Here is a 20,411-nt window from a genome sequence, read left to right on the forward strand (position 1 = left end):
TTTTTTACTAGCCGCAGCCCGCAGCGGTGGTAGTAGTAGTGGTAGCGCGAACGGAGAAGCGACGGACAGCGCGGCACGGCAGGGGCAGGGCAGAGGAGGGGGAGCCGGGCCGGGAGGGCAGGCAGCGCGGTGCGGGCGGGGCGCGGGTGGGTGGCCCGGCGTGCTCGGCACAGGGACAGCGCGGTACAGTACAGCACCCCGCACCTTTCGCTTGGGTTTTTTTTCGAAACGGCTGCCGTTTCGATGCAGGGTCCGGGCGGGTTTCCGGGGGATTTTTCCCGCGGGAAAGGCGTGGATGCAGTAACGCCGGGCGTTAGTGGGGGGTGGAGTGCCTAGGGGGGCCAGCTACGCGTACACGGCGGCTGCGTCCTGTGAGAATTGGGCTATCTTTACATCTCTCCTCTTGTTTTGCTGTGTGTGTTGTCTTGGGCATAGACTAGGGTTCCATCCCGATATGTGTACTCGTTTGCCTTCGTTTAGAGGCTATACCCTAGCTACGGTCGTTGTTAGAGTTTGCAAATGCTAATTTCCCATGTAGATTTTTAAAGCTTTGTCTCCTTCGTGACAAGTAGAGCAAGTATTATGGTGGGCTGTAAGCTGGCTAAATGCTGATGTGGAGGAGAGAAGGGAGGAGAGAGAGGAGAAGCAGGCTGTAAGCTTACAGCCAGCTTAGACACAAAAACCAAAAAACTTTGTGAGAGAGACAAGTGGGCCATGTATTAATAGTGAATAGCTAACTATTGTATGGGTGGGCTGGGAGAAGGCTGTAAGAAACCTTACAACCAGCAAGTTGGCTGTATTATTAAACTTGCTCGTATGGAAACCAAGTTTTCAACTACCACTGCACACGAGAGGGAAAAAAGATAAGAAAAGGTGTCGGTCTATTGGGACAAGCAATACTTGTGCAGGTGCATAGCCAAAACACTACCAAAACTGAATAAAGAATACAATTTGCTTTGATATTCACATAACATCATATATCTATAGAATTACACTTGGTGAGTTTACGCTACTTTGAACATGCAAAAGAAAATAGTACAACCATTGTCAATACGAACTTTGCATTCTTTATCTATAATGGGGCTCAATTGTCCATTATGGTGCCCATAACTATAGCCATTGAAGTCTCACGGGTTCACTTGCTAGCTGCACTTTGGATATTCATGTTATGGCTGCACAAGATCGAGCACGGTTCGACGCAGCCTATTATACGACGGCCTTGCGTGCATAATGGCCCATCCTAGCTGGACAAAGCTATCTTGCAACACTGATACAACATATAGGGGTTCTCGTGGCACGTGGAGCCGACCCCTATATCCTTGTCCACTCCCACCTACATATATAGGAATATAGGATTGGTTGATCTAGGAAGGCACAAATCTTTCTTTTTCTAACATATATAGTGTTCATGTGTCTACGCTATCATTTGTCCATATGTGTTGTGATGTTCGGGTCATAGCGTGGCCGATCTCACCTGAGAACACCGGCCGGGGTAATGTTCCATTGTAGGCCTTTTACAATATTCTCCATACAAAGACATCGTTGTATTTGCTATTTTAGTCAATGTCTATTGTGACACGTCTCTCGCTAGCAGCTTACATATCTCTCAGACTAAAAAAATATACCATGCGTCTTTCGAGTTACTTTCGTAAGATGTATAATTGTATCCCCTTTTTAGTGTGAGGTTGGCAACACCTAATTCTCACTAAGAACTAAAAGTTTTTTGTGAACCTTGGGTTAGTCATGTACTATGTTATGTTTAAATCCATGTTAACAATTATACGTCTCTTCTAATCATTGAAATATTTTGAGTATCTACCATACTTCTCCTTGTCCTTCTCTTCCGTGGGGTGTGTTTGTCATCTTTCATGGTGTAGACTAGCTACAAGATAACATATATCAAATAGAAATATACAATTAATGAATGTTCAGTCACTTCGGATCTTTTCTTGCATTCTCAGACAAAAATATTATCTACTTCGCTCTTGTGGTCCCCATTCATTTTCAATATATAGTTAATGGTATATATACATATGTGAAACTAAAAATAGGTCTTCGTGTCTTTGAGGTCGCTTTCACGAGATAAGTGGCGATATCTGCTTTTTTAGTGTGAGGCTTGTGACACACATTTCTCACTCAAAACTAAAAGATTTTTGTGAATCTTTCCATAGTCACACTCAACATTGTATATGAGTCCACGTTAATAGCAATATGTCTATTCAAGTATGAAAGATTTTTGAGTTAGTCATTCTCATGCCTTATTTCTCACAAGGTATGCTTATTTCGCGGTAACTTTGTGAAGCACTATTTTCCGCCCGTCCCGTCCAAAAGAAGGTCTGTCCCCTTTCATCCATGGCTAGCGGCACACGTTTCTCTTTGAAATCGGATTACTTTGGACCTTAGGCTTTCTCTGTCGACGTGCATCTCCATTATGGAAAAAGATGGGTGTATGTATTTTCTTGCAAAACTAGTGGTAGTAGGACTAGGAGTAATTAATACTACTAGGAGTGTTTGGTTTTCCCACCTCGCGTTGCCATGAAAGTGTGCGCAGACACAGCTTTCTCTATTGCAAAACCATGCCACACACGGTCAACGAGTTTCGATAGGAACCGAACAGCCTCTCTCATATATTGCTAGCTATATAGTACTTATATGTGTTTACAAAGTCATCGGCAGGTTAGTAATAACTAAGGCTGTCTCCAATAGGAGACTCATTTAGGAACCCAAACCTAAAATGGGTCTCCAACACAATACCTATAGCCTCCAACAGAGTACCCATACAGAAGATCTATTTTGGGTATCAGGAGAGACATAACCCAAATTTGGGTATTCTCTCTCCTCGAGACCCATTTACAGAGAGTGTTGTCTTTTAGGTCTTGTTGTTGGAGAAGACTAAAAATAGGTATAGAACCTTTTAACTGTAGCGCTACCCAAAGGACAAATGAGTCTTGTATTTTGGGTGACGATTGTTAGAGACCAGTCTAAAATAAGTAAAACCACAGGAAATGTTTCTGCGACGACCGGCAGGGGGGCGCGCGGAAGGCTTGCCGGTCAGTGTGGCCATGGCGATGGCGACCCTGCCACGACCCAACGGATAGCCGCGCGTAGCCAACCCGTTCGACCGGTCCAATGCAGCAGGCCAGGCTGGATGGGAGCCATGGAAGGCTGGTCGCGTTGCACTGCTCCGGACGGGCCGGGCGGGGGCCTTCCCGGTCTAACGCCGTCAGGCTGGCACGTACTACTACTAGTACCGTGGAACACAGGAACAGCACAGCCGCTCTCGGCTTTCACTCGACGGATCACGTGCCGTGCGGGCCCCGCGGACCAGCGGCACGGGCCTGCCTGCTTCATCAATGCGTGTCCCTTGCCGGCCCGGCCCGGCACCGCACCTCCCACCGCCGGCCCCGTTCCCTGCTACTGCTACTGCTCTCGCTGGCCGTAGTGGACGGATCGCCCCGTGCAGCTAGCTGTGCAGGTGCAGCCCCGTTCAGCGGCAACACACACACCAAAAAAAAAATTAAACACCCCCAAAAAAAAGATTAAACGGCACTGGGCCCACCGTTCAGTGGCAGTGGTCTTTTGTGTGATTTGGTCAACCTATGCTGAGCTCGATGATGAGGGGACGAAAATGAGCCTGTCGCGTTTACACTCTACAGTGTACGTACAGTACTTTGCAATCAAGCTCGTGTACGAGGCTGGGTGCTGAGCATTTGCTGTTTGATTTGTTGCACGAGTAGAAGGAACACGCGCGCGTTTGATGATGCTGTGGCGCACTGGATCGGAGTGCAAGAAAGGAGCCGGGTGGATGACAGGGAGAATGAACGAGGACGAAGGGCCGGGCCGGGGCGGTCCTTGTCCGTCCACGTACACTGCACTGGCCATTTCTAGCTCGACCCCCTTTGTTCTCTTCTCCCTTGCGCACGCTTTGCTGTATACCCAGGCACACACCAAACATGAGGGTGACCTTAGTTTTGTTTTGGTGGCTGTCTGCCCGGGCCTAGCATACCTTAATTAGCTAGATTGGATGCCATGCCCATGCCATGCATTGATGCAATCGTTTCTTTTTCAGAACGGACTTGCCTGCCTTTAATTTCATTGCATCTATTCTATTAGTCCTGTCGAAAGTGTCATTTTTTACTTTTAGGTTTTTTTCGTTCGTTTTATTCAAAAAGTTTATACAAATATTATTTATTCTGTTATGACTTGTTTTGTCAATTAAAATTTTTAACAATGATTTATTTATTTTACTATTTACATATAAATTTAAATAAAATAAACAGTCAAACAAGAAATCTAAATGAAAAAAATGACTTTTTCAATAGGACGGAGGGAGCAGTTCTTTTCCAGAACGGGCGAAGCACGATGCCATCTTAAATCAGACGTACTAACTGCATAGACTATGACACAAGATATCTCAAGAATGGCTAGTATTATCACACATAGGTTTCCCTTTTTTTATCTTGATGAGTGGGAGATCAGTTAGCCTTACCTTTAGTTTCATCATGTGGCTGGTGGGAGGTAGAATGAGGAACAACCGTTCCACACGCCATCGAGCGTGTGTACAATTCAGCCACACGCCGCCGTCGATATACATCACAAAGACCTAGAAGGAAAAAAAAGGACAGACAGTGAAACATTCACTAGCTCGAGGATATTCTTCAAGTAAGTACTGGTTCAAGAAAAAGATATATACCCAATGGCATTATTACCTTATTTGACTTGGCCTAGCTAGGTTTACTGGGCAAGTCGTCATTCCAAAGTCCACACCAAGAAATTAACGAAGACGATGTGCACCACTCGCACGCACTCACAGCGACCTAAGAAGACTCCCTAGCTAGCTAGCTAGCTAGTTTGGCTCATGGATCATGGTCATGTGAACTGGCCTCGATCCCAGCAGCTTAACCCGTGGAGACCGCTCACGATTTGTGTGCGTTCCACGGGGTGCACAGAGCAGCGGCATTTAATTAATTAATCAAAACCAACGTGTTTAGCGGCCGCTAAGGATGGGAGAAAGATACTCGTCGTCCGTCCTTGCTCCTCGGAGAGGAAAAGAAAAGGGGGACGAGAAAGACAAACAAGTGTGATTAGCTGCGGGAGTCAGTCAGTCAGTCAGAGAGGTCAAGTTTGGGAATGGGGATTATTAGGGATGAAAACGGATCGGATACGAACGGATATCACTGATATCATATTTGTTTTTATATTTTTGGTCGGATTCGGATTCGAATACGGATAATATCAACCATGTCGGATAAGATATGATTGGATGTCGACATCACAAATATACGATTTAAGTATTCGGATACGGATACGGTATCGGATGTTGAATATTCAAACTCGAATACGGACAGATCTAAACCCCTCTAAACGAATTCGGTCTCGAATACGGTCGGAAAATATCCGTACCGTTTTCATCCCTAGGGATTATGATGGAGTCTGATCATCATCAATCAAAAGGGGAAAAATGATTGGGTTTTCGTAATAAAAAAATAACAAAGACCTTGTTTTAGTTCTTCATTCAAAAACTTTTCAGCTATCACATCAAACCTTCAAGACACGTGGATGGAACATTAAATGTAAACGAAGACAAAAAATTAATTGCACACCGTAAATCGCGAGACAAATCCTTAAGTCTAATTAGCCTATGAGTTGACACTAATTACCAAATAAAACGAAAATTATACGGTAGCTAAATTCAAAAACTTTTAGAAACTAAATAAAACTTAAATAAAATAAAGAAAAGTTGGGTTTCGGGGACAAGGACATGCATGCTGCGTGTGGCGTGAGCAGCGTGACAGTGGCAGTGCAGGGCCGGTCCGGGCAGCACCGCAGCGGAATTTCCAGATTATTTTAACCCAAAGGTGGGATTAGATTAGCTTATCCGGAGCCTGCCCGGAGGGTGAGGGTGTGGATTACTGGATTAGGATACTCCAGTCCAGTGCATTGTTGGTAGTACTGGGTGATCAGTGGATGGTGGGGAGCGGAGGAGCAGGGCCTATGAAAGGGGGACAGAAATTCCACCAACCAACCACACCTCGTGCCCGTGCTTGTGTTTGCTTGTGTCTGTGTGGCTCAGGAATCTCTTCTCTGCGGCCTTGGCACTTTCGTTTTTATTTGACAAACATTATCCAATTATGGAGTAACTAGGTTTAAAAGATTCATCTCGTGATTTACAGATAAACTGTGCAATTAGTTTTTATTTTCGTCTATATTTAATACTCCATGCATGTGCCGCAAGATTCGATGTGACGGAGAATCTTGAAAAGATTTTGGTTTTGGGGTGAACTAAACAAGGCCTGCAGCCGGCAGCCCCCACCTCCAGATTTTTTTTTATATATATTTGTGAAAACTTAGATTTTTATTAAGTAGTACGCCCCTTTCCTTTATACTACCAAACACTAGATTTCTTCATTCACTTTAAAGTATAAATAGTTTTATATATAAACCACACACATCATACATTAGAATTTTATACTGGATCTACCGCTGAGCTAACATGTAGTATATATGGCGAAGCACAATTGACACGCATGGATGTTTATTTTTTTTGTCCCTGACAAGTAGAGTGCATAGTGAGATTTTAGAGACAGCCCGAGCCTGTTTGTTGAAAAGCTATAGTTAGGTTCTATTTAGATTGTAGATGAAAATTTTTTAGATATCACATCGGATGTGTCGTAAGATGTCGGGATAAGTTTTTAGAAACTAATAAAAAACAAATTACATAGCTCATCTGGAAACTGCAAGACAAATCTATTAAGCATAATTAATCTGTCATTAGCACATGTGGGTTACTGTAGCACTTAAAAGCTAATCATTGACTAACTAGGCTTAAAAGATTCGTCTCGCGATTTTTAACCAAACTGTATAATTAGTCTATTTTTTTATCTATATTTAATGTTTCATGTATATGTCCAAAGATTCGATGTGATGGATGAAAATTTTTTAGGTGGATGCCTTAGAAAAAAACATTACTAAATATCATCTGATAGATTCAGTAGAATCTGCTGAATGACAATTGACAAGGTTTAGCGTTCCGTGACCCTGTCGTGCTGGATGTACTGTTGGGGGGTCAAAGGTGCAAGCTGCATCGTATGGCATTCGTGCGTGACGCACAGGCACAGGACACAGGGCGGGCCATGGAGCACTGGCCCCACGCGTCGGTGACGAGATTCGCTGCACGGGTGGTCGCCAGCCAAGGCACGTGGGCTGCTCCGCGTCGCCATCCCATCCATTAGCTGACGTGCCACACGCAGCCGTTTGCCCATCCAGTTACGTGCAAGCGCAAGCATATATAGTGGAGTGTACATGTGTATATTTAATTTAGAGGGAGAAATACAGACAGTGAGTAGCGGTTTACTGGTATGCGCATATGTTTTTCCTCTTACAATAAATCAGCTAATAATACTTTCTACCATAACTTATCAGCTAAACGAATAAGATGTTACGGTTTTTTTTTGTCGCAAACGTCATGCAGTACGTATTTAAGAGCAGTTGGAGAGTACTCGAATTGTTAGCTAGCCTTGGTCACCACGTAGCTCTCTCCATATAGTACTAGTTTTATATACATGCATATGGTCTTTTCACTTTTACCCTCGTCTGTACGAACCGGCGTGGCTTGGTTGTTACTCCTTGTTTACGTGTGACATTTGCTATTTCATAGTAATAATAAGAAACTAGTCGCAAAAAAAAAGTAATAATAAGAAACTAATAAATTAGTAAAATACGTACGATGATTACCAAGTATATTGACCGATTGGAGCAAGCAATGCAAAACAAATAAGATAAGGCTGGCCTTCCTTGTCAAATTAGCACGTACAGATGCAGGTGAAAATAATTAACGATCTGAGACAGGCTGTTTTGCATTGTGTCACTCACGACGCTAGGGTGGCTCGCATCACTTGTCTGTTTTTTTTATATAATAAATCAGTAAACAATATTTTCAGATATAATTTTTCAAACCAGTGGAGAAGCCGTTGCATGTATGCTAGTTGCCAGCCTATGTGAACGATCGAGCTGGAGTCCACAACGCAACCACAAGACATATCACCTTTTGTGAACCCAGTTTGACCGGCCCGGGACCGGCCGGCCCCTGCTCGTCCAAACACGCTAGCGTATTTGGTTCACGGATCGAGCTCGTCCGGCACGATCGAGTTGATCTGGAATGCGAATGCCATCGTGACGGTGGGGTGGAACTCAACGCTGCAAACCAAACAGCGCAGCTAGGTTCGGTCTCGGGTTCGAATGATGATCCCTGATGCAGTCGTCTCGTAGGATTGTGAGCGAAATTTAAAACATTTTTTTTTTGGCCAGGTAGCAACGAAGGTCTTGTTTACTTCCGCCTGAAAACTCAATTTTTTTAAGATTTCTCATCACATCGAATTTTTAGGCGTATGTATGAAATATTAAATATAGACGAAAATAAAAACTAATTACGCAGTTTGGTCGGAATTGACGAGACGAATCTTTTGAGCCTAGTTAGTCCATGATTACACAATAATTACCACAAACAAACGAAAGTTCTACAGTGTCGTGAATTTTTTCCGTTCAGGGACTAACTTCTTGTTTAGTTCGCAAAAATTTTCAAGATTTCCCGTTACATCGAATCTTTGGTCGCATGCATGGAGCATTAAATATAGATGAAAATAAAAACTAATTGCACAGCTGTAATTTGTGAGATGAATCTTTTGAGCCTAGTTACTCCTTGTTTGGACAATGTTTATTAAATAAAAACGAAAGTGCTACAGTAGCCAAAAACGAAAATTTTTGCGAACTAAACAATGCCTAAACAAGGCCCAAGGTGTTGGATTTTGGAGGCATGATGCTAGGGCTGCAACCTCTGGGCTCCAACAAAACAGCCCAGGTTCTCTATTGGCTTGTTTATTTCTATCCTAAAACTCAATTTTTTTCAAGATTCCTCGCCGCATCGAATCTTTAGATGCATGCATAATGTATTAAATATAGACAAAAATTTAAACTAATTGTACAGTTTGAGAGACGAATCTTTTTTACAGATTGCTAATTTTTTCGTTTTAGAAACTAAACACAGTGACGAACTCTGACCCAGGCATATGCATACCCAAATGCCGGTCCATTTTTCCAGCTCCAGGGAGGAGCGCACTATAAGAGATGTGTCGACTTAAAATATATGGCTTATAGCCTATTCGTTTGAACTTATTTTTTGCTTGAGCTTAAGAGATGTTTCGCACTAATTAGATTTGTCTAAATTATAATTAAACTTTGCAATTATTTATTTTTCTCTATATTTAATGTTTGCAAATTATAATTAAACTTTGCAATTATTTATTTTTCTCTATATTTAATGTTTTATGTATGTGTCCAAAGATTTGATGTAATGGAAAATTTTGAGAACATTTGGAATCAAACAGGGCCTAAGATAAGGCCGGCGTTGCACTGTCAAATTAGCAAGGCCTAAGGCCTTGTTTAGTTGTGATTTTTTTTTGGATTTTGACACTGTAGCACTTTCGTTTGTTTGTGGCAAATATCATCCAATCACAAAATATTCGTCTCGCGATTTACAGACAAAGTGTTCAATTAGTTTTTGTTTTCGTCTATATTTAGTGCTTTATATATATGCCCCAAGATTTGATATGACGAGAAATCTTGAAAACTTTTTGGTTTTTGGGGTAAACTAAACATAAAGGCCAGCCTTGCACTGTGAAATTAGCACGTACAGGTGGGTAACGATAATAAACCTGAAGAAGGAGGAGCTAGAGCTTCGACAATCGGGCGCGATGGGCCTTCGAGGCATCCAATCCAAGAGCCAATACCAGACTAGTTGGGCCGGACTCCGGAGTGGGTTAACGGAACCATGAATCCTATGCTGAGAGACGAGAGGTCACAAGAAACTCACGCCGCGCCGCCCAGCTGCGGTTTCCCTCTCTCCCATCCCTCCCAACAGCGAGGCCGAATTCCTCTGTCTGGAAGCGGGCCCCGCGCACCCACGCGGCCTCCCTTCCTGTCTTTTGGGTCGATGGATTTGAAATTTTTTTGCCCAAGCCCAAATGACGTGACGGCCAGCGCGGCCAAACCCTAGCTAGATCTCAAACCAGTCTCGTCTTCTTCCTCCGCACGCATGCTCTTCCTCGGCACACGTCCAAACTCTACTGATCTCAACAAGTTTCCTTCCTTTCACTCCCACTCGAACAAGTTTCCTTTCCTTATTCTTCCTCTCACTCCCACTAACGCACGCAGCCACGCTTTTCCTTGCCCCCAATGGAGAATCTCGATCCCATGGGGACAGTATTCGCCATGGACGACATTGTGATCGAAATAGCCATACGTATCCCTCCCTCCGACCCAGCGCTCCTCGTCCGCGCCGCCCTGGTCTCCAAAAACTGGCAGCGCCTCCTCACGAGCCCCGGCTTTTTCTTAGCCTACGCCGAACGCTACCGCAGGCCGCCGTTCCTGGGGTACTTTCACAGCAGCCCAAGCCCAGTGAGTGGTCGTCAGATGGATCGCTTCGTTCCTGCTGCCGCCGCCTTCCCAACCTTCTCGCCGGACATCGGCACGGACAACTGGTACGCTCTCGACGTCCGCCAGGGTCGCGTGCTTCTGCTCCGCACCACTCCCGATCTCATAGTTTGGAAACCGTTGAGCGGTGAACACTTTCTCCTACCTCAGCCCCCGCGCTCGTATCAGTACCAAGCCGGGGCGGTAATGTGTGCTAACAACCCGCAGTGCAGGGATCCAGATTGCTACGCTGTTCATGATTTTCGTGTGATTTTTGTGGGCTGTGATGATGAACTTGTGACCTTCGACAAGAGGAAATTATTTGAATTTAATGAAACCTGGGCGTGCATCTACAGCCAGGAGACAGATGAATGGGGTGAGATATATCTACTGAAGGATGATCGTTATACTGAGCACCCGCTGTTAGAGCACAATCCTCCTGTGCTCCATAGAGATGCTCTCTACTTCACTCTTGAGATGCATGAGCTGCAGGGAGAGGAGGTGCGAGCAGCCCTGAAGTTTGATCTTACTGTCCAGAAACTATCTGTGGTGTTTGCCCCTGAAGGTGCATATGCAGATTTTGGAATGTTTTTTGGAACTTCGGAAGGTTTTGCATTTGCTGGAATTGCAGAAGAAGATGAGAATGATCAGGACTGAACAGAACACCATATCTATATGGAGCCTCACTGATAGTGACCCTGCTGTGTGGAGTTTCAATAGAGATATTAACTTGGAGGTCACACTTCAGCCCGGTGCAGTCCAGACAACATATATTCCCACACCGGTTGGTTATGTTGATGGCAAAGCAACAATCTGTATTGATTCGGGAGGAAGAATTTTTTCAATTGAAGTTGGTTCCTTGGAGTCTAAAGATATTGGACCAAGCGTTCGATCTCTATCTGTTCTCCCATTCGTGCACTTCTACACGCCTTCATTGCCTAAGGTCTTCTCTAAACAATTATTTCTTACTTTTTCTCTCTCGCTTTTTGCAATTGTTTAACTCTGCTTATTTATTTTTTGTATTGCAGCCAAACGACAATGGAGATAGTGGATCAAGTAAGGCTGAAATGGCTTCCAAAGAATTCGGCGAAACAGGTGCGCTGCCCATTTTTGAATCTTTCAGGGATATCTTGGTTGTGTTCATTTAGCCAAAATAATAAAAATAAAAAAACTGCCTTTGGCCTTTTCCTTTTAGGATTTATACTTGTGCTGGTCATATATTTATTTATGAGAGGTTTGATTCCTGCAATACTATGCCCAAAATGTGACTGGTATAGGATCGAAGCGCCATCAAAGAGCTAGCAGGATCACAAATTCCTGTTAGCATGCCAGACACGTCTTTTTGGGTGTTGTATGTGTGTTTTGATTGTGCAGTTGCATTTCTTGCATGGCTAGCAGTTTGATGCAGCATTGCTTGCAAATATCCCCTGTTAATTGGAAATTACGCTACAAAGGATATGGTTATGTTAAAATGCTGTGCACTCCATAAAATGTGTGGGAAAGTATTACTGACAAACATTTAATCTGTGTTAGTTATGCATGCTTTTTAATTATAACGACTACCAACAATGCGCGATAGAAACAATCATACCATAGATACTGTATGATTGACTGATTTCTGTCGCGGGTGTATGCTGGATAACTGGAAGTTGGCAGGGAAACATTGCTGGACAAACATTTAACATGTGTTAGTTATGCATGCCTTTTAAGTTGTAATAGCATCATGTGGTTGAAACAAGTCATGCTGTTCAGTCTGTACATCATTTATGGCTGTATGGAACTATGGATTAACAGATTTCTGTTGCAAGTATATGTATATCCTCTAGATTATCTGGGGCTGCATTCATTTAGCCATAATAAAAATAGCTCCTTTTGGCCTTTCTATAAAAATTTCATTTTAGTTGTGGTCGTATTGCTGTTTGTTGGATGCATTAGTATAGACTCTAGTAAGCTGTGTTCTTTTATTTGTTAGTGGTTCAATATACTGAACCCTCAATTGATCATATTCAGCCTTAAAGTAATGCTTGCAGTCTTTAGTTTAAAACTGGTATCTTTGAGCTCAAGTTAGTGAATGTGGATACAAGGTACATGTCTAGGTTATTATTCTCTGTTGTGGTCCTTTGTGTGCTTTGATGTTTGCTAAGTCTCAGTCACGACTTCGTCAAAGTGGTTATCAATACATGTTTCATTCAAAAAATCTTGTTAGCAGGCCTCACGTTTTTCTGGGTGTTGTATGTTTGACTTTGCAATTCTTTTAGCTGTATGACTATCTCATCAATGCAGCATTGCTTGCACAAGTCTCCTGTGAATTAGAATTTATAGGCAGCAAAGAATACAACTTCGTTAAAAAATGTGATGTGATAGCTTAAATCATGACAGGAATTAGGCGGAAAGCACAAACATTTCATTTGTGTTAGCTATACATGCCTTTTTAGTAGCAGTGGCAACATGCAGTTGAAACAAGTCGTGTGCTCACTTTTAGATCATTCAAGGTTGTATGAATTGATTGACTTATGTTGTAGGTATATGTTGCACGTGTACCCTTTTGATTATCTTTATTAATGCATTTATTTAGCCATGAAAATAGTCCTTGTCCATAAGACTCCATATTAATGTTTTCTGATCGGCTTATCGTTTCTAATCGGTCTGCTACCGATCAGGACGATCAGGACGATTAATCGACCTCTGATCGAACTAATCATCCATATAATCGTCCAGCATATAGTAGCACTATATATCATATATGTATGTAGTTGTAGACTTGCAGTTGCAGTAGGGAAGAGGGAGGAGGAAGCAGCAGGCAGCAGGGGACTGCTTGGATTGGATCTGGAAGGGAGGGAGGGGGCTCAGCAGCTCAGCAGATGCACGAGCAGCAAGCTCAGCAGCTGAAGGCTAGAGTTGGGAGTGAGGACTGAGGAGAGAGAGTGGGGATGAGGTATATAAGAGAAACCCTAATGAGCTTGGCCCAAATAAATGTAGCCCAGGCCAAAAGCAGCCAATGTGCCAATTAGCTCTGATTGGTCAAGAGACCTGATCGGACGATTAATCGCGATTAATCGACGATTAATCGGACGATCAGGTTTCTGATCGCTCTGATCGAATCAAAGGCCCTAATCGAGTGCTAAGTACCGATAAGGACGATTAATCATGATTAATCGGACGATCAGAAAACATTGCTCCATATTTAGTTATTTACACCGGTGATATTGCTAGTTGGTAGCTCAGCCTCCAGTAAGGTGTGTGTTTTATTTATGGACTTTTCAACTTACTCAGCTCAAACAAAGCAAATTGGGCCTTCAAGTAGGCTTTTTGCTGTAACTTTTTAAACCAGTATCTAGCTTGTTTGAACTCAAGCAATGAACATACTCTGAAAAGTGATTAGGCTATTATCTGATTGGATATTGTTGTGTGCCCTTTTGTGCTTTGACAACTGTTGAGTCTCTTTATCTAAAATGTGATCAATAGATGTTTGGTGCAAAAGTTTTTGTTAGCATGCTACCGTTCCTTTTTGCATGCTGTATGTTTGATTCTGAAATTGTTTTAGCTCTATGGCTAGCGGATCAATGTGCAGCATTGCCTGCAGATATAGCGATTGAAATTTCTATATGAGAAAACATTGTTGAACAAATATTTAATTCATCCTAATGGTGTATCCTATTGTGGTAGTCATGGTAATGTCTGATTGGAAAAGGGATGTGTGACAGAAATTTCTATATGAGAAAACATTATTGAACAAATATTTTATTCATCCTAATGGTCTATCATTTTGTGGTAGTAATGGCAATGTCTGATTGGAAAAGAAATGTGTGACTGAAATCTCTTTTTTTTTTTGACCAAATGTGACTGAAATCTCTATTATGAGAGAACATTATTGAACAAATAGTTACTTCATCCTAATGGTGTATCCTTTTGTGGTACTAATGGCAATGTCTGATTGGAAAAGAAATGTGTGACTCACTTTGTGGATTATTGAAGCTTGGATATCTTGGTTGCATTCATTTTGCTGTAAATATATCCTGCCTTTGGTGAATTTTTTTTTATTTTTAGCCCATTTTTAAAACAAATTTCAATTTTGACACGTTTTTGAAAAAAATTTCAAATCTAGGCCGTTTGGCCCCGCCACCATGCATGGCGGGGCAAAATCACTGGACCTCGCCATGCATGGTGGCGGGGTACACCCTGCCACGTGGCATTTGCATGGCACTCGTGGCTAAAGTGGGCTGACGTGGACCCCGCCGTGGATCATGGCGGGGTAGGGGTACCCCGCCGTGGATCATGGCGGGGTATGCCCGCGCCCTACTTAGCCGGCCGAACGGCCATCTTTCTCTCATTTCTCTCCCTCACTCAGCCCGAGGGTCTCTCTTTCTCTCCCTCTCTCACACCCGAGCTCCGCTCTTCTCCGGTGCCCCTCCGCGTCGTCCTTCACCCCCATTGCCCTGCCTCGGCGTCCCTCTCCGCTGCGTATTCCCCACCTCGTCGTTCTCCACGGTTGTTTTTCCGGCCACCCCTCGTTTGGAGAAGGTAAATTTCTTACAACCTTTACGTTTTCATAGTTTAAATAACTTCAATTGTTTATTTTTAATATGTTTAGTAAGTCTCTTGTTACGTTACTTTGTTTAGTTATGTGATTTGTGTTGAATTATTTTCGCATATTTAGATGGAGGACTCGTATCGTGAGTCGATTTGGCGAAAAAAGGGTCGTCCTAGAGAGTTGTACCCCGATGTGTCTTGCAAGGATGCCCCCGTGCCTCCCGAGGAACCTATTCCTAACTGTGATTGTGGACATCCGGCACACGTGAGCCAGTCGAGACATCCGGATACTGCGGCACGTTGCTTCTATACTTGTTATAGTTATAGCGTAAGTCACTGTGCCCTTTATTTTTCTTATTGGTTTTTTATGTTTTTATTCCCAATGAGACAATTGAAACTCTTTTGTAGCCCTACTTCCGGTGCTTTTTCTTCCAATGGATCGACGGGCCGGACAAGTTTGACCCAAGAATTCTGCTTTTCTACCCCGGCGTTGATCATTGCAAACGTGAGTTGTTTACTCGCTGGGTTCCGCCCCCCCTAACCCTCCTCCTATGACGGAGGAAGAGAAGGCCGTCGCCTCTGCACGGCGGCTCGAGGATCCTCCGAAGTGTCATTGCGGAGAACAAGCCGTGATAAATCCACGGAATGAACTAGAGTTTGTTTGTCCTCTGCGGCGTGAAGTAAGTTTTGATTCAATCTTAAAATTTCAGTTGGTATATGTGTGTTCTAATGTGTTCTTTTTGTAGGATCGTGGTTTTCGAAAGTGCCGTTTCAAGGAGTGGATCTATGGTCCAAAGAGCCATTGGCCAGAGCCTGAGAAGCAGGAGGAGGTTCCAGAGTGGAAGAAGAAGCGGAGGTCTATTGCGCCTCCCGTGATGTGCAAATGTGGTGTTGAAGCTAGCTACGGCCTAGTTCCTTCAGGTCTTGGGATTGGCCACTTCTGTGGCCACATGATCGACTATGATGAGGTTTGCTAGGACTGTGCACATTTAGTACTACTATACTCATATATTTGTTTTTGTACGCTAACTTTGTATTCATATATTTCCCGTAACAGAGCACTCAGAAATGCAAATGGGAATCATCTGATGATGTGTTTAAGTTCAAAGATGAATATAAGGCAAGAGTAGCAGTTCGCAAGACGAGAGGTTATCCTGCAAACTACGTCACTGATTTTGTGAAGGACCATAAGAAGAAAATGCTTGCATTCGCCCAGGAGTTGCGTGTTCGTAACCCTGCGAGTATTGCATGGAAGAAGTGGTCCGAGGAGAGGGAAAAGGAGATAGAGGAGTACCGTGCAAGCAAGGCTGAAGAGCATGCAAGGAAGGCTGCGGAGGAGGCTGAGCGAGTTGAGATGCAATGCTTGAACGATACTATTGCCTCATTATGTGCTAGTGAGTCATTTAATTTTTGAAAGTGAAACTGTTTGTTTCTCTGAAATGAATATGTTATTAATTCTTTAAATTTTGTACTTACAGAGATTGGATGCACCGGAAACTGGCAAGCAGATGTGGGCCGTGCTAAGTACGCGGAGAATATGATATTAGGGCGGGACGGTGCAGTTGGTGGCACTGCTAGCCGTCCGATTGTGGTCGAAGAGGAGGCCGAGGCGGAGGAAGACGACGACACCGGAAGGATAGGAGACCTCATTCGTCTTGCCGAGGAATTGGGGTACCCTCAGGAGGAGCATGACTATGAAATGGGAAGGATAGGCGACCTACTTCGTCTTGCAGAGGAGGGTGAGGCGTCAGGGCCGATGCCTGTCGGTGCCTCAGAGGAGGGTGAGGCTGCATACCACAACCAGAAGACATCGGTCTACGACTCATGGTGGCCAACAGACATGACCGAGGAAGAGGGACAGTTATACTCTCAGGCGGCAGAAGAGGCGGAGGCAGCTTACTACGAGAGACAGGCTAGTGAGGCCAAGGCAGCGGAGGCGAGCATGGGTAAGGAGGCTGTAGTGGACGATTGGGAGTCCGAGGACGAGTTGCTTACGCAGTGGTGCACGCAGTTTGATTGATGTGGTAATGTATGTGAGTGGCTTAGGGATGAGACTTTTGTACTATGAAACTTGTCATGTAATAATTTGTACTCCGACGTATTTCAATTTGATCGCTCCTCGCCAAAGTCCACAGCTGTCAGAATGTTTAACTAACATAACAATTTAAAAAGATTTTCTAATATGTTTAACTAATATAACAATTAAAAGTTTTGTTTCTTGCGTGTTTAGGTGCTATTTTTTTGTGTAATATTTAAAAAGCAATAGAGGAAGTCACTTTGATTAGTGCCATGAAAGGTACATGGGGTTCTGGCCAATTTCTGGCTACCCCGCCATGGCTGGGGGCGGGTTAGGGGTACCCCGCCATGCCCCATGGCGGGGTACCCCTAACCCGCCCCCAGCCATGGCGGGGTAGCCAGAAATTGTCTTTGTTCGGTTTTTGTTAACCGATTGTCCTGGTTCGCAGCTGGTTTGGCAAGACTGAGATTTTTACGTAAATACCAAAGATACTTTAGAACGAACAACTTAAATAATTCTCACTAATGCTTAAAAAAGGTACATCAAATATCTAGAAATATGTCAGTTACCAACGTGCTGGAAATAACAATATGTCACAGGTACTACATGACAAGTCCCAACTGCTAAACATGTATAATCTAATCATCGCCAGGGGTGTAGCGGTTTCGCGGCTTCCGTCGCCTCCTAGGATTGGTAGGCACCACGTTGCTTGTCCACCCCACGTCCGTGCGGTCTCGCCGCTGCCTCTCGCGCTGCCGCCTATGGACACGCTCCATCTCCTGTGTGGACGAAGTACCCTACAAACAAGCACCCTAATGAGCAATTTTAATTTTTGAATCATGCAAATATAGAAAAGTAAAAGCACAGCATAGGCACCTGGTGCTCGACGTGTGTGTACTCCTCCTGTGTGTACTCCACCCCCTGTGTGTACTCCACCCCCTGTGTGTACTCCTGTGTGTACTCCACCCCCTGTGTACCAATAGGAGCACCGCCTAGCTGTGAGGTACCCATCTCCTCGTGACCGGTGAACTCCCACTGTAACTCGTCGACGTCGTCGTCGCCACTAGTCGTGGAGTACTGAAGGGCCTCGTCGTCATCGTCCACGTCCGCTGGACCCTTCCCTGTGTACTGTGGAGTACGTACAGAGGAGGAAGCGGCCCTAGCCGAAGTAGCTCTGGTGGACATCGAGGCCGTCTGGCTCCTAGACAACATGGGGTGCAACGGAGGCGCATATGTCGTGTCTGCACAGCTCAGCTTAGCCGCTAACTTCTTGCAGCCCTTTTTGATTTTCTGCAGGTTAAAATGACAACATGCATTATTCAGTTGTAATTGCTTTGTAATAATGAATTTTTTTATCGAAAGTACCTTCACAAAGCTGCGAAGAGGGTTGCTCTTGTCGTCTCTACTCCGGAACAGTTGCCTACTAGCTTCCTCGGAGTAGTTAGACAACTGTTGTGACTACAACATCATACACAACATTAACTCGATCATTTGGACAACTGTTGTGCCATAAACATCAAATAATACATGAAAGTCCAAGGTACTTACCACATATCTATTTAAGGGGGCCCTAAGAACCTGTTTGTCAACCCTTTGCGCCTCGTCGAACGCATCGGCGATGTCATCCTCACCACCCTCATCTGCAGGGGTGTTGGTGTACGGGACCATGATATGAGTCCTCGTACTCCGGTGCAGCCACTGTAGGTACTCCATCCATCTGGCCGGGTCGTGCGGTGGTAGTGAGTTGACGAGGGGAACCTGCCTGTGATACCAAGTCTGCAAATGTGCATCGTGCCTGACCGCCCAATCCTTTTGCGTGGACCGGAACCTACGATCAATCCTGCAAAAATATATTGCATTAGCAACGAGCCAGTTAATGGAAACAAACAAAGTGCCATCATACCTATGCAGCTCAGCGTTTGTGGAATACAGCGGTGGAATCCCCTGCAGCCTCCCGAACTGTCTGTAAACCCTGCAAGGGTAGTGCATCTCGACCACATGGAAGAAGATGAGTGGGCCATCGTAAAGCCAATCGCTATCCTCCTCCTCGCAGCGTGGACTAAGGTACCCCTCTAGCTCCCACCGAGACCACGGTGACCATGTGACCTGCAAAATTTGTAAACTTATTTTTAGTATTTCAAAATAAAACGCATTAATAGTGTATTTAGTACTAAAAGTGAATTGAACTTACGTAGTTGTGTGTCAACACGTCTAGCTCGTCAGTGTACTGCCTGTACCTCCTGTCTGCTTCGCCCCTGACTACCTTAGCATCTGTCCACAGGAAAAGGGCGGTGGGTCCAACATCTTCATGTACCCATACCTGCAATTAACACAAACATAATGTCACAAATGCCTTAAGTGTTATGAACAAATCGAAATAGCAAATGCACTTACAGGCAAATCCGGAGGTTTAGTGGGCCTTCCAACTGGAAAACGCTCCCAAATCCAAACCTGAAGTAGATATGAGCAGCCACCTAGGTTTCCATTCGAAGACTGGCGACGACAGGCCTGGCAAAGCTGACGGTATGTCCATGCAAGCACCGCGGTACCCCAACTGTAGCCGGCAATGTTGTCCAGTGGCTGCATAAGGATCCTCAGGAAAATCCAGCTGATGCTGTCTCCTGAGGAATCAGGGAACAAGAAACCCCCCAAGAAGTGCCACAACCACACCTTTGCATACATCTCCACCTCATGATCTGGAGCATCAGGCGGTGGTCCTGCACCAAAGTTCTGCGTAATCCAAGACGTCGAGACTCCTGAGGTCTTCCTGCAATTACCAGTAAACCAATATTGTATAAATATAGATGTATCTAAAACGGTTGTATTAGTAATTTCAATGGGACTCAAATATGAACTTACTTGGTGCCTTTAACTTCAGCATCTGATGGCCGCCTGCCACAAAACTCCTGTACCAAGTCTAGCCAAGTAGACTCATCGACGACCCCAGTCACCGGATGACCAGACAAACTCAAACACAATATCATCTTCACATCCTGCAATGTGATAGTCATTTCTCCACAAGGTGTGTGGAAGGTGTGCGTCTCTGGTCTCCACCTGCATCGTTATAATGTTGTGTATATCAATTATTTGAGGGCACATATTTAACAAACAAATTAAAGTAATGTAAAATGCTATGTTACCTGTCAACAAAAGCAGTAAGAACTGCAGGGTCTAGAGTGGGAAGTCCACTGTTGTAGACCCGGACGATCTCAAGAAAGCCTGCACGACGAATGTACGGCGCGTATCGCTCGTTCCAGCTGTGTACGTGGTGCGTGCGACCACGAAGCACACACAACGGCCTCTGCTGCTCCGACAAGGCCTTGGCCCGGTGGTCCTTGTCGTAGTCCGCCTCAATGAGGCTAAAGCGGGGATGAGGTGCCCGCGCCGCCATCGTAGC

At 44.4% G+C, this 20,411-nt stretch overlaps 4 protein-coding genes across 4 annotated transcripts; 2 read left to right on the forward strand and 2 right to left on the reverse strand.

The window, feature by feature from the left end:
• On the forward strand, window positions 10,231-11,730 carry LOC8064278. Its single transcript, XM_002452230.2, has 2 exons — window positions 10,231-11,410; window positions 11,496-11,730. The coding sequence occupies exon 1, from the start codon at window positions 10,231-10,233 to the stop codon at window positions 11,122-11,124; it is 894 nt and encodes a 297-aa protein (XP_002452275.1). The 3' UTR covers window positions 11,125-11,410; window positions 11,496-11,730.
• Window positions 14,907-17,104, forward strand: LOC110435094. Its single transcript, XM_021460460.1, has 6 exons — window positions 14,907-14,988; window positions 15,125-15,325; window positions 15,406-15,677; window positions 15,744-15,965; window positions 16,055-16,391; window positions 16,476-17,104. Exons 3-6 carry the CDS (start codon window positions 15,549-15,551, stop codon window positions 17,015-17,017), a joined length of 1,230 nt encoding a protein of 409 aa, XP_021316135.1. The 5' UTR covers window positions 14,907-14,988; window positions 15,125-15,325; window positions 15,406-15,548; the 3' UTR covers window positions 17,018-17,104.
• LOC8068889 lies at window positions 17,653-19,014 on the reverse strand. Its single transcript, XM_021459550.1, has 5 exons — window positions 18,918-19,014; window positions 18,563-18,854; window positions 18,380-18,472; window positions 17,891-18,304; window positions 17,653-17,811 (listed from the first exon to the last, which is right to left on the reverse strand). Exons 1-5 carry the CDS (start codon window positions 19,001-19,003, stop codon window positions 17,653-17,655), a joined length of 1,044 nt encoding a protein of 347 aa, XP_021315225.1. The 5' UTR covers window positions 19,004-19,014.
• On the reverse strand, window positions 19,376-20,411 carry LOC110434816 (serine/threonine-protein phosphatase 7 long form homolog). The gene is made up of 3 exons (XM_021459551.1): window positions 20,155-20,411; window positions 19,874-20,068; window positions 19,376-19,781 (listed from the first exon to the last, which is right to left on the reverse strand). The coding sequence occupies exons 1-3, from the start codon at window positions 20,403-20,405 to the stop codon at window positions 19,376-19,378; spliced, it is 852 nt and encodes a 283-aa protein (XP_021315226.1). The 5' UTR covers window positions 20,406-20,411.

The sequence above is a fragment of the Sorghum bicolor genome, chromosome 4 (assembly GCF_000003195.3).
Source record: "Sorghum bicolor cultivar BTx623 chromosome 4, Sorghum_bicolor_NCBIv3, whole genome shotgun sequence".
In the NCBI taxonomy this organism is placed as follows: Eukaryota; Viridiplantae; Streptophyta; class Magnoliopsida; order Poales; family Poaceae; genus Sorghum; species Sorghum bicolor.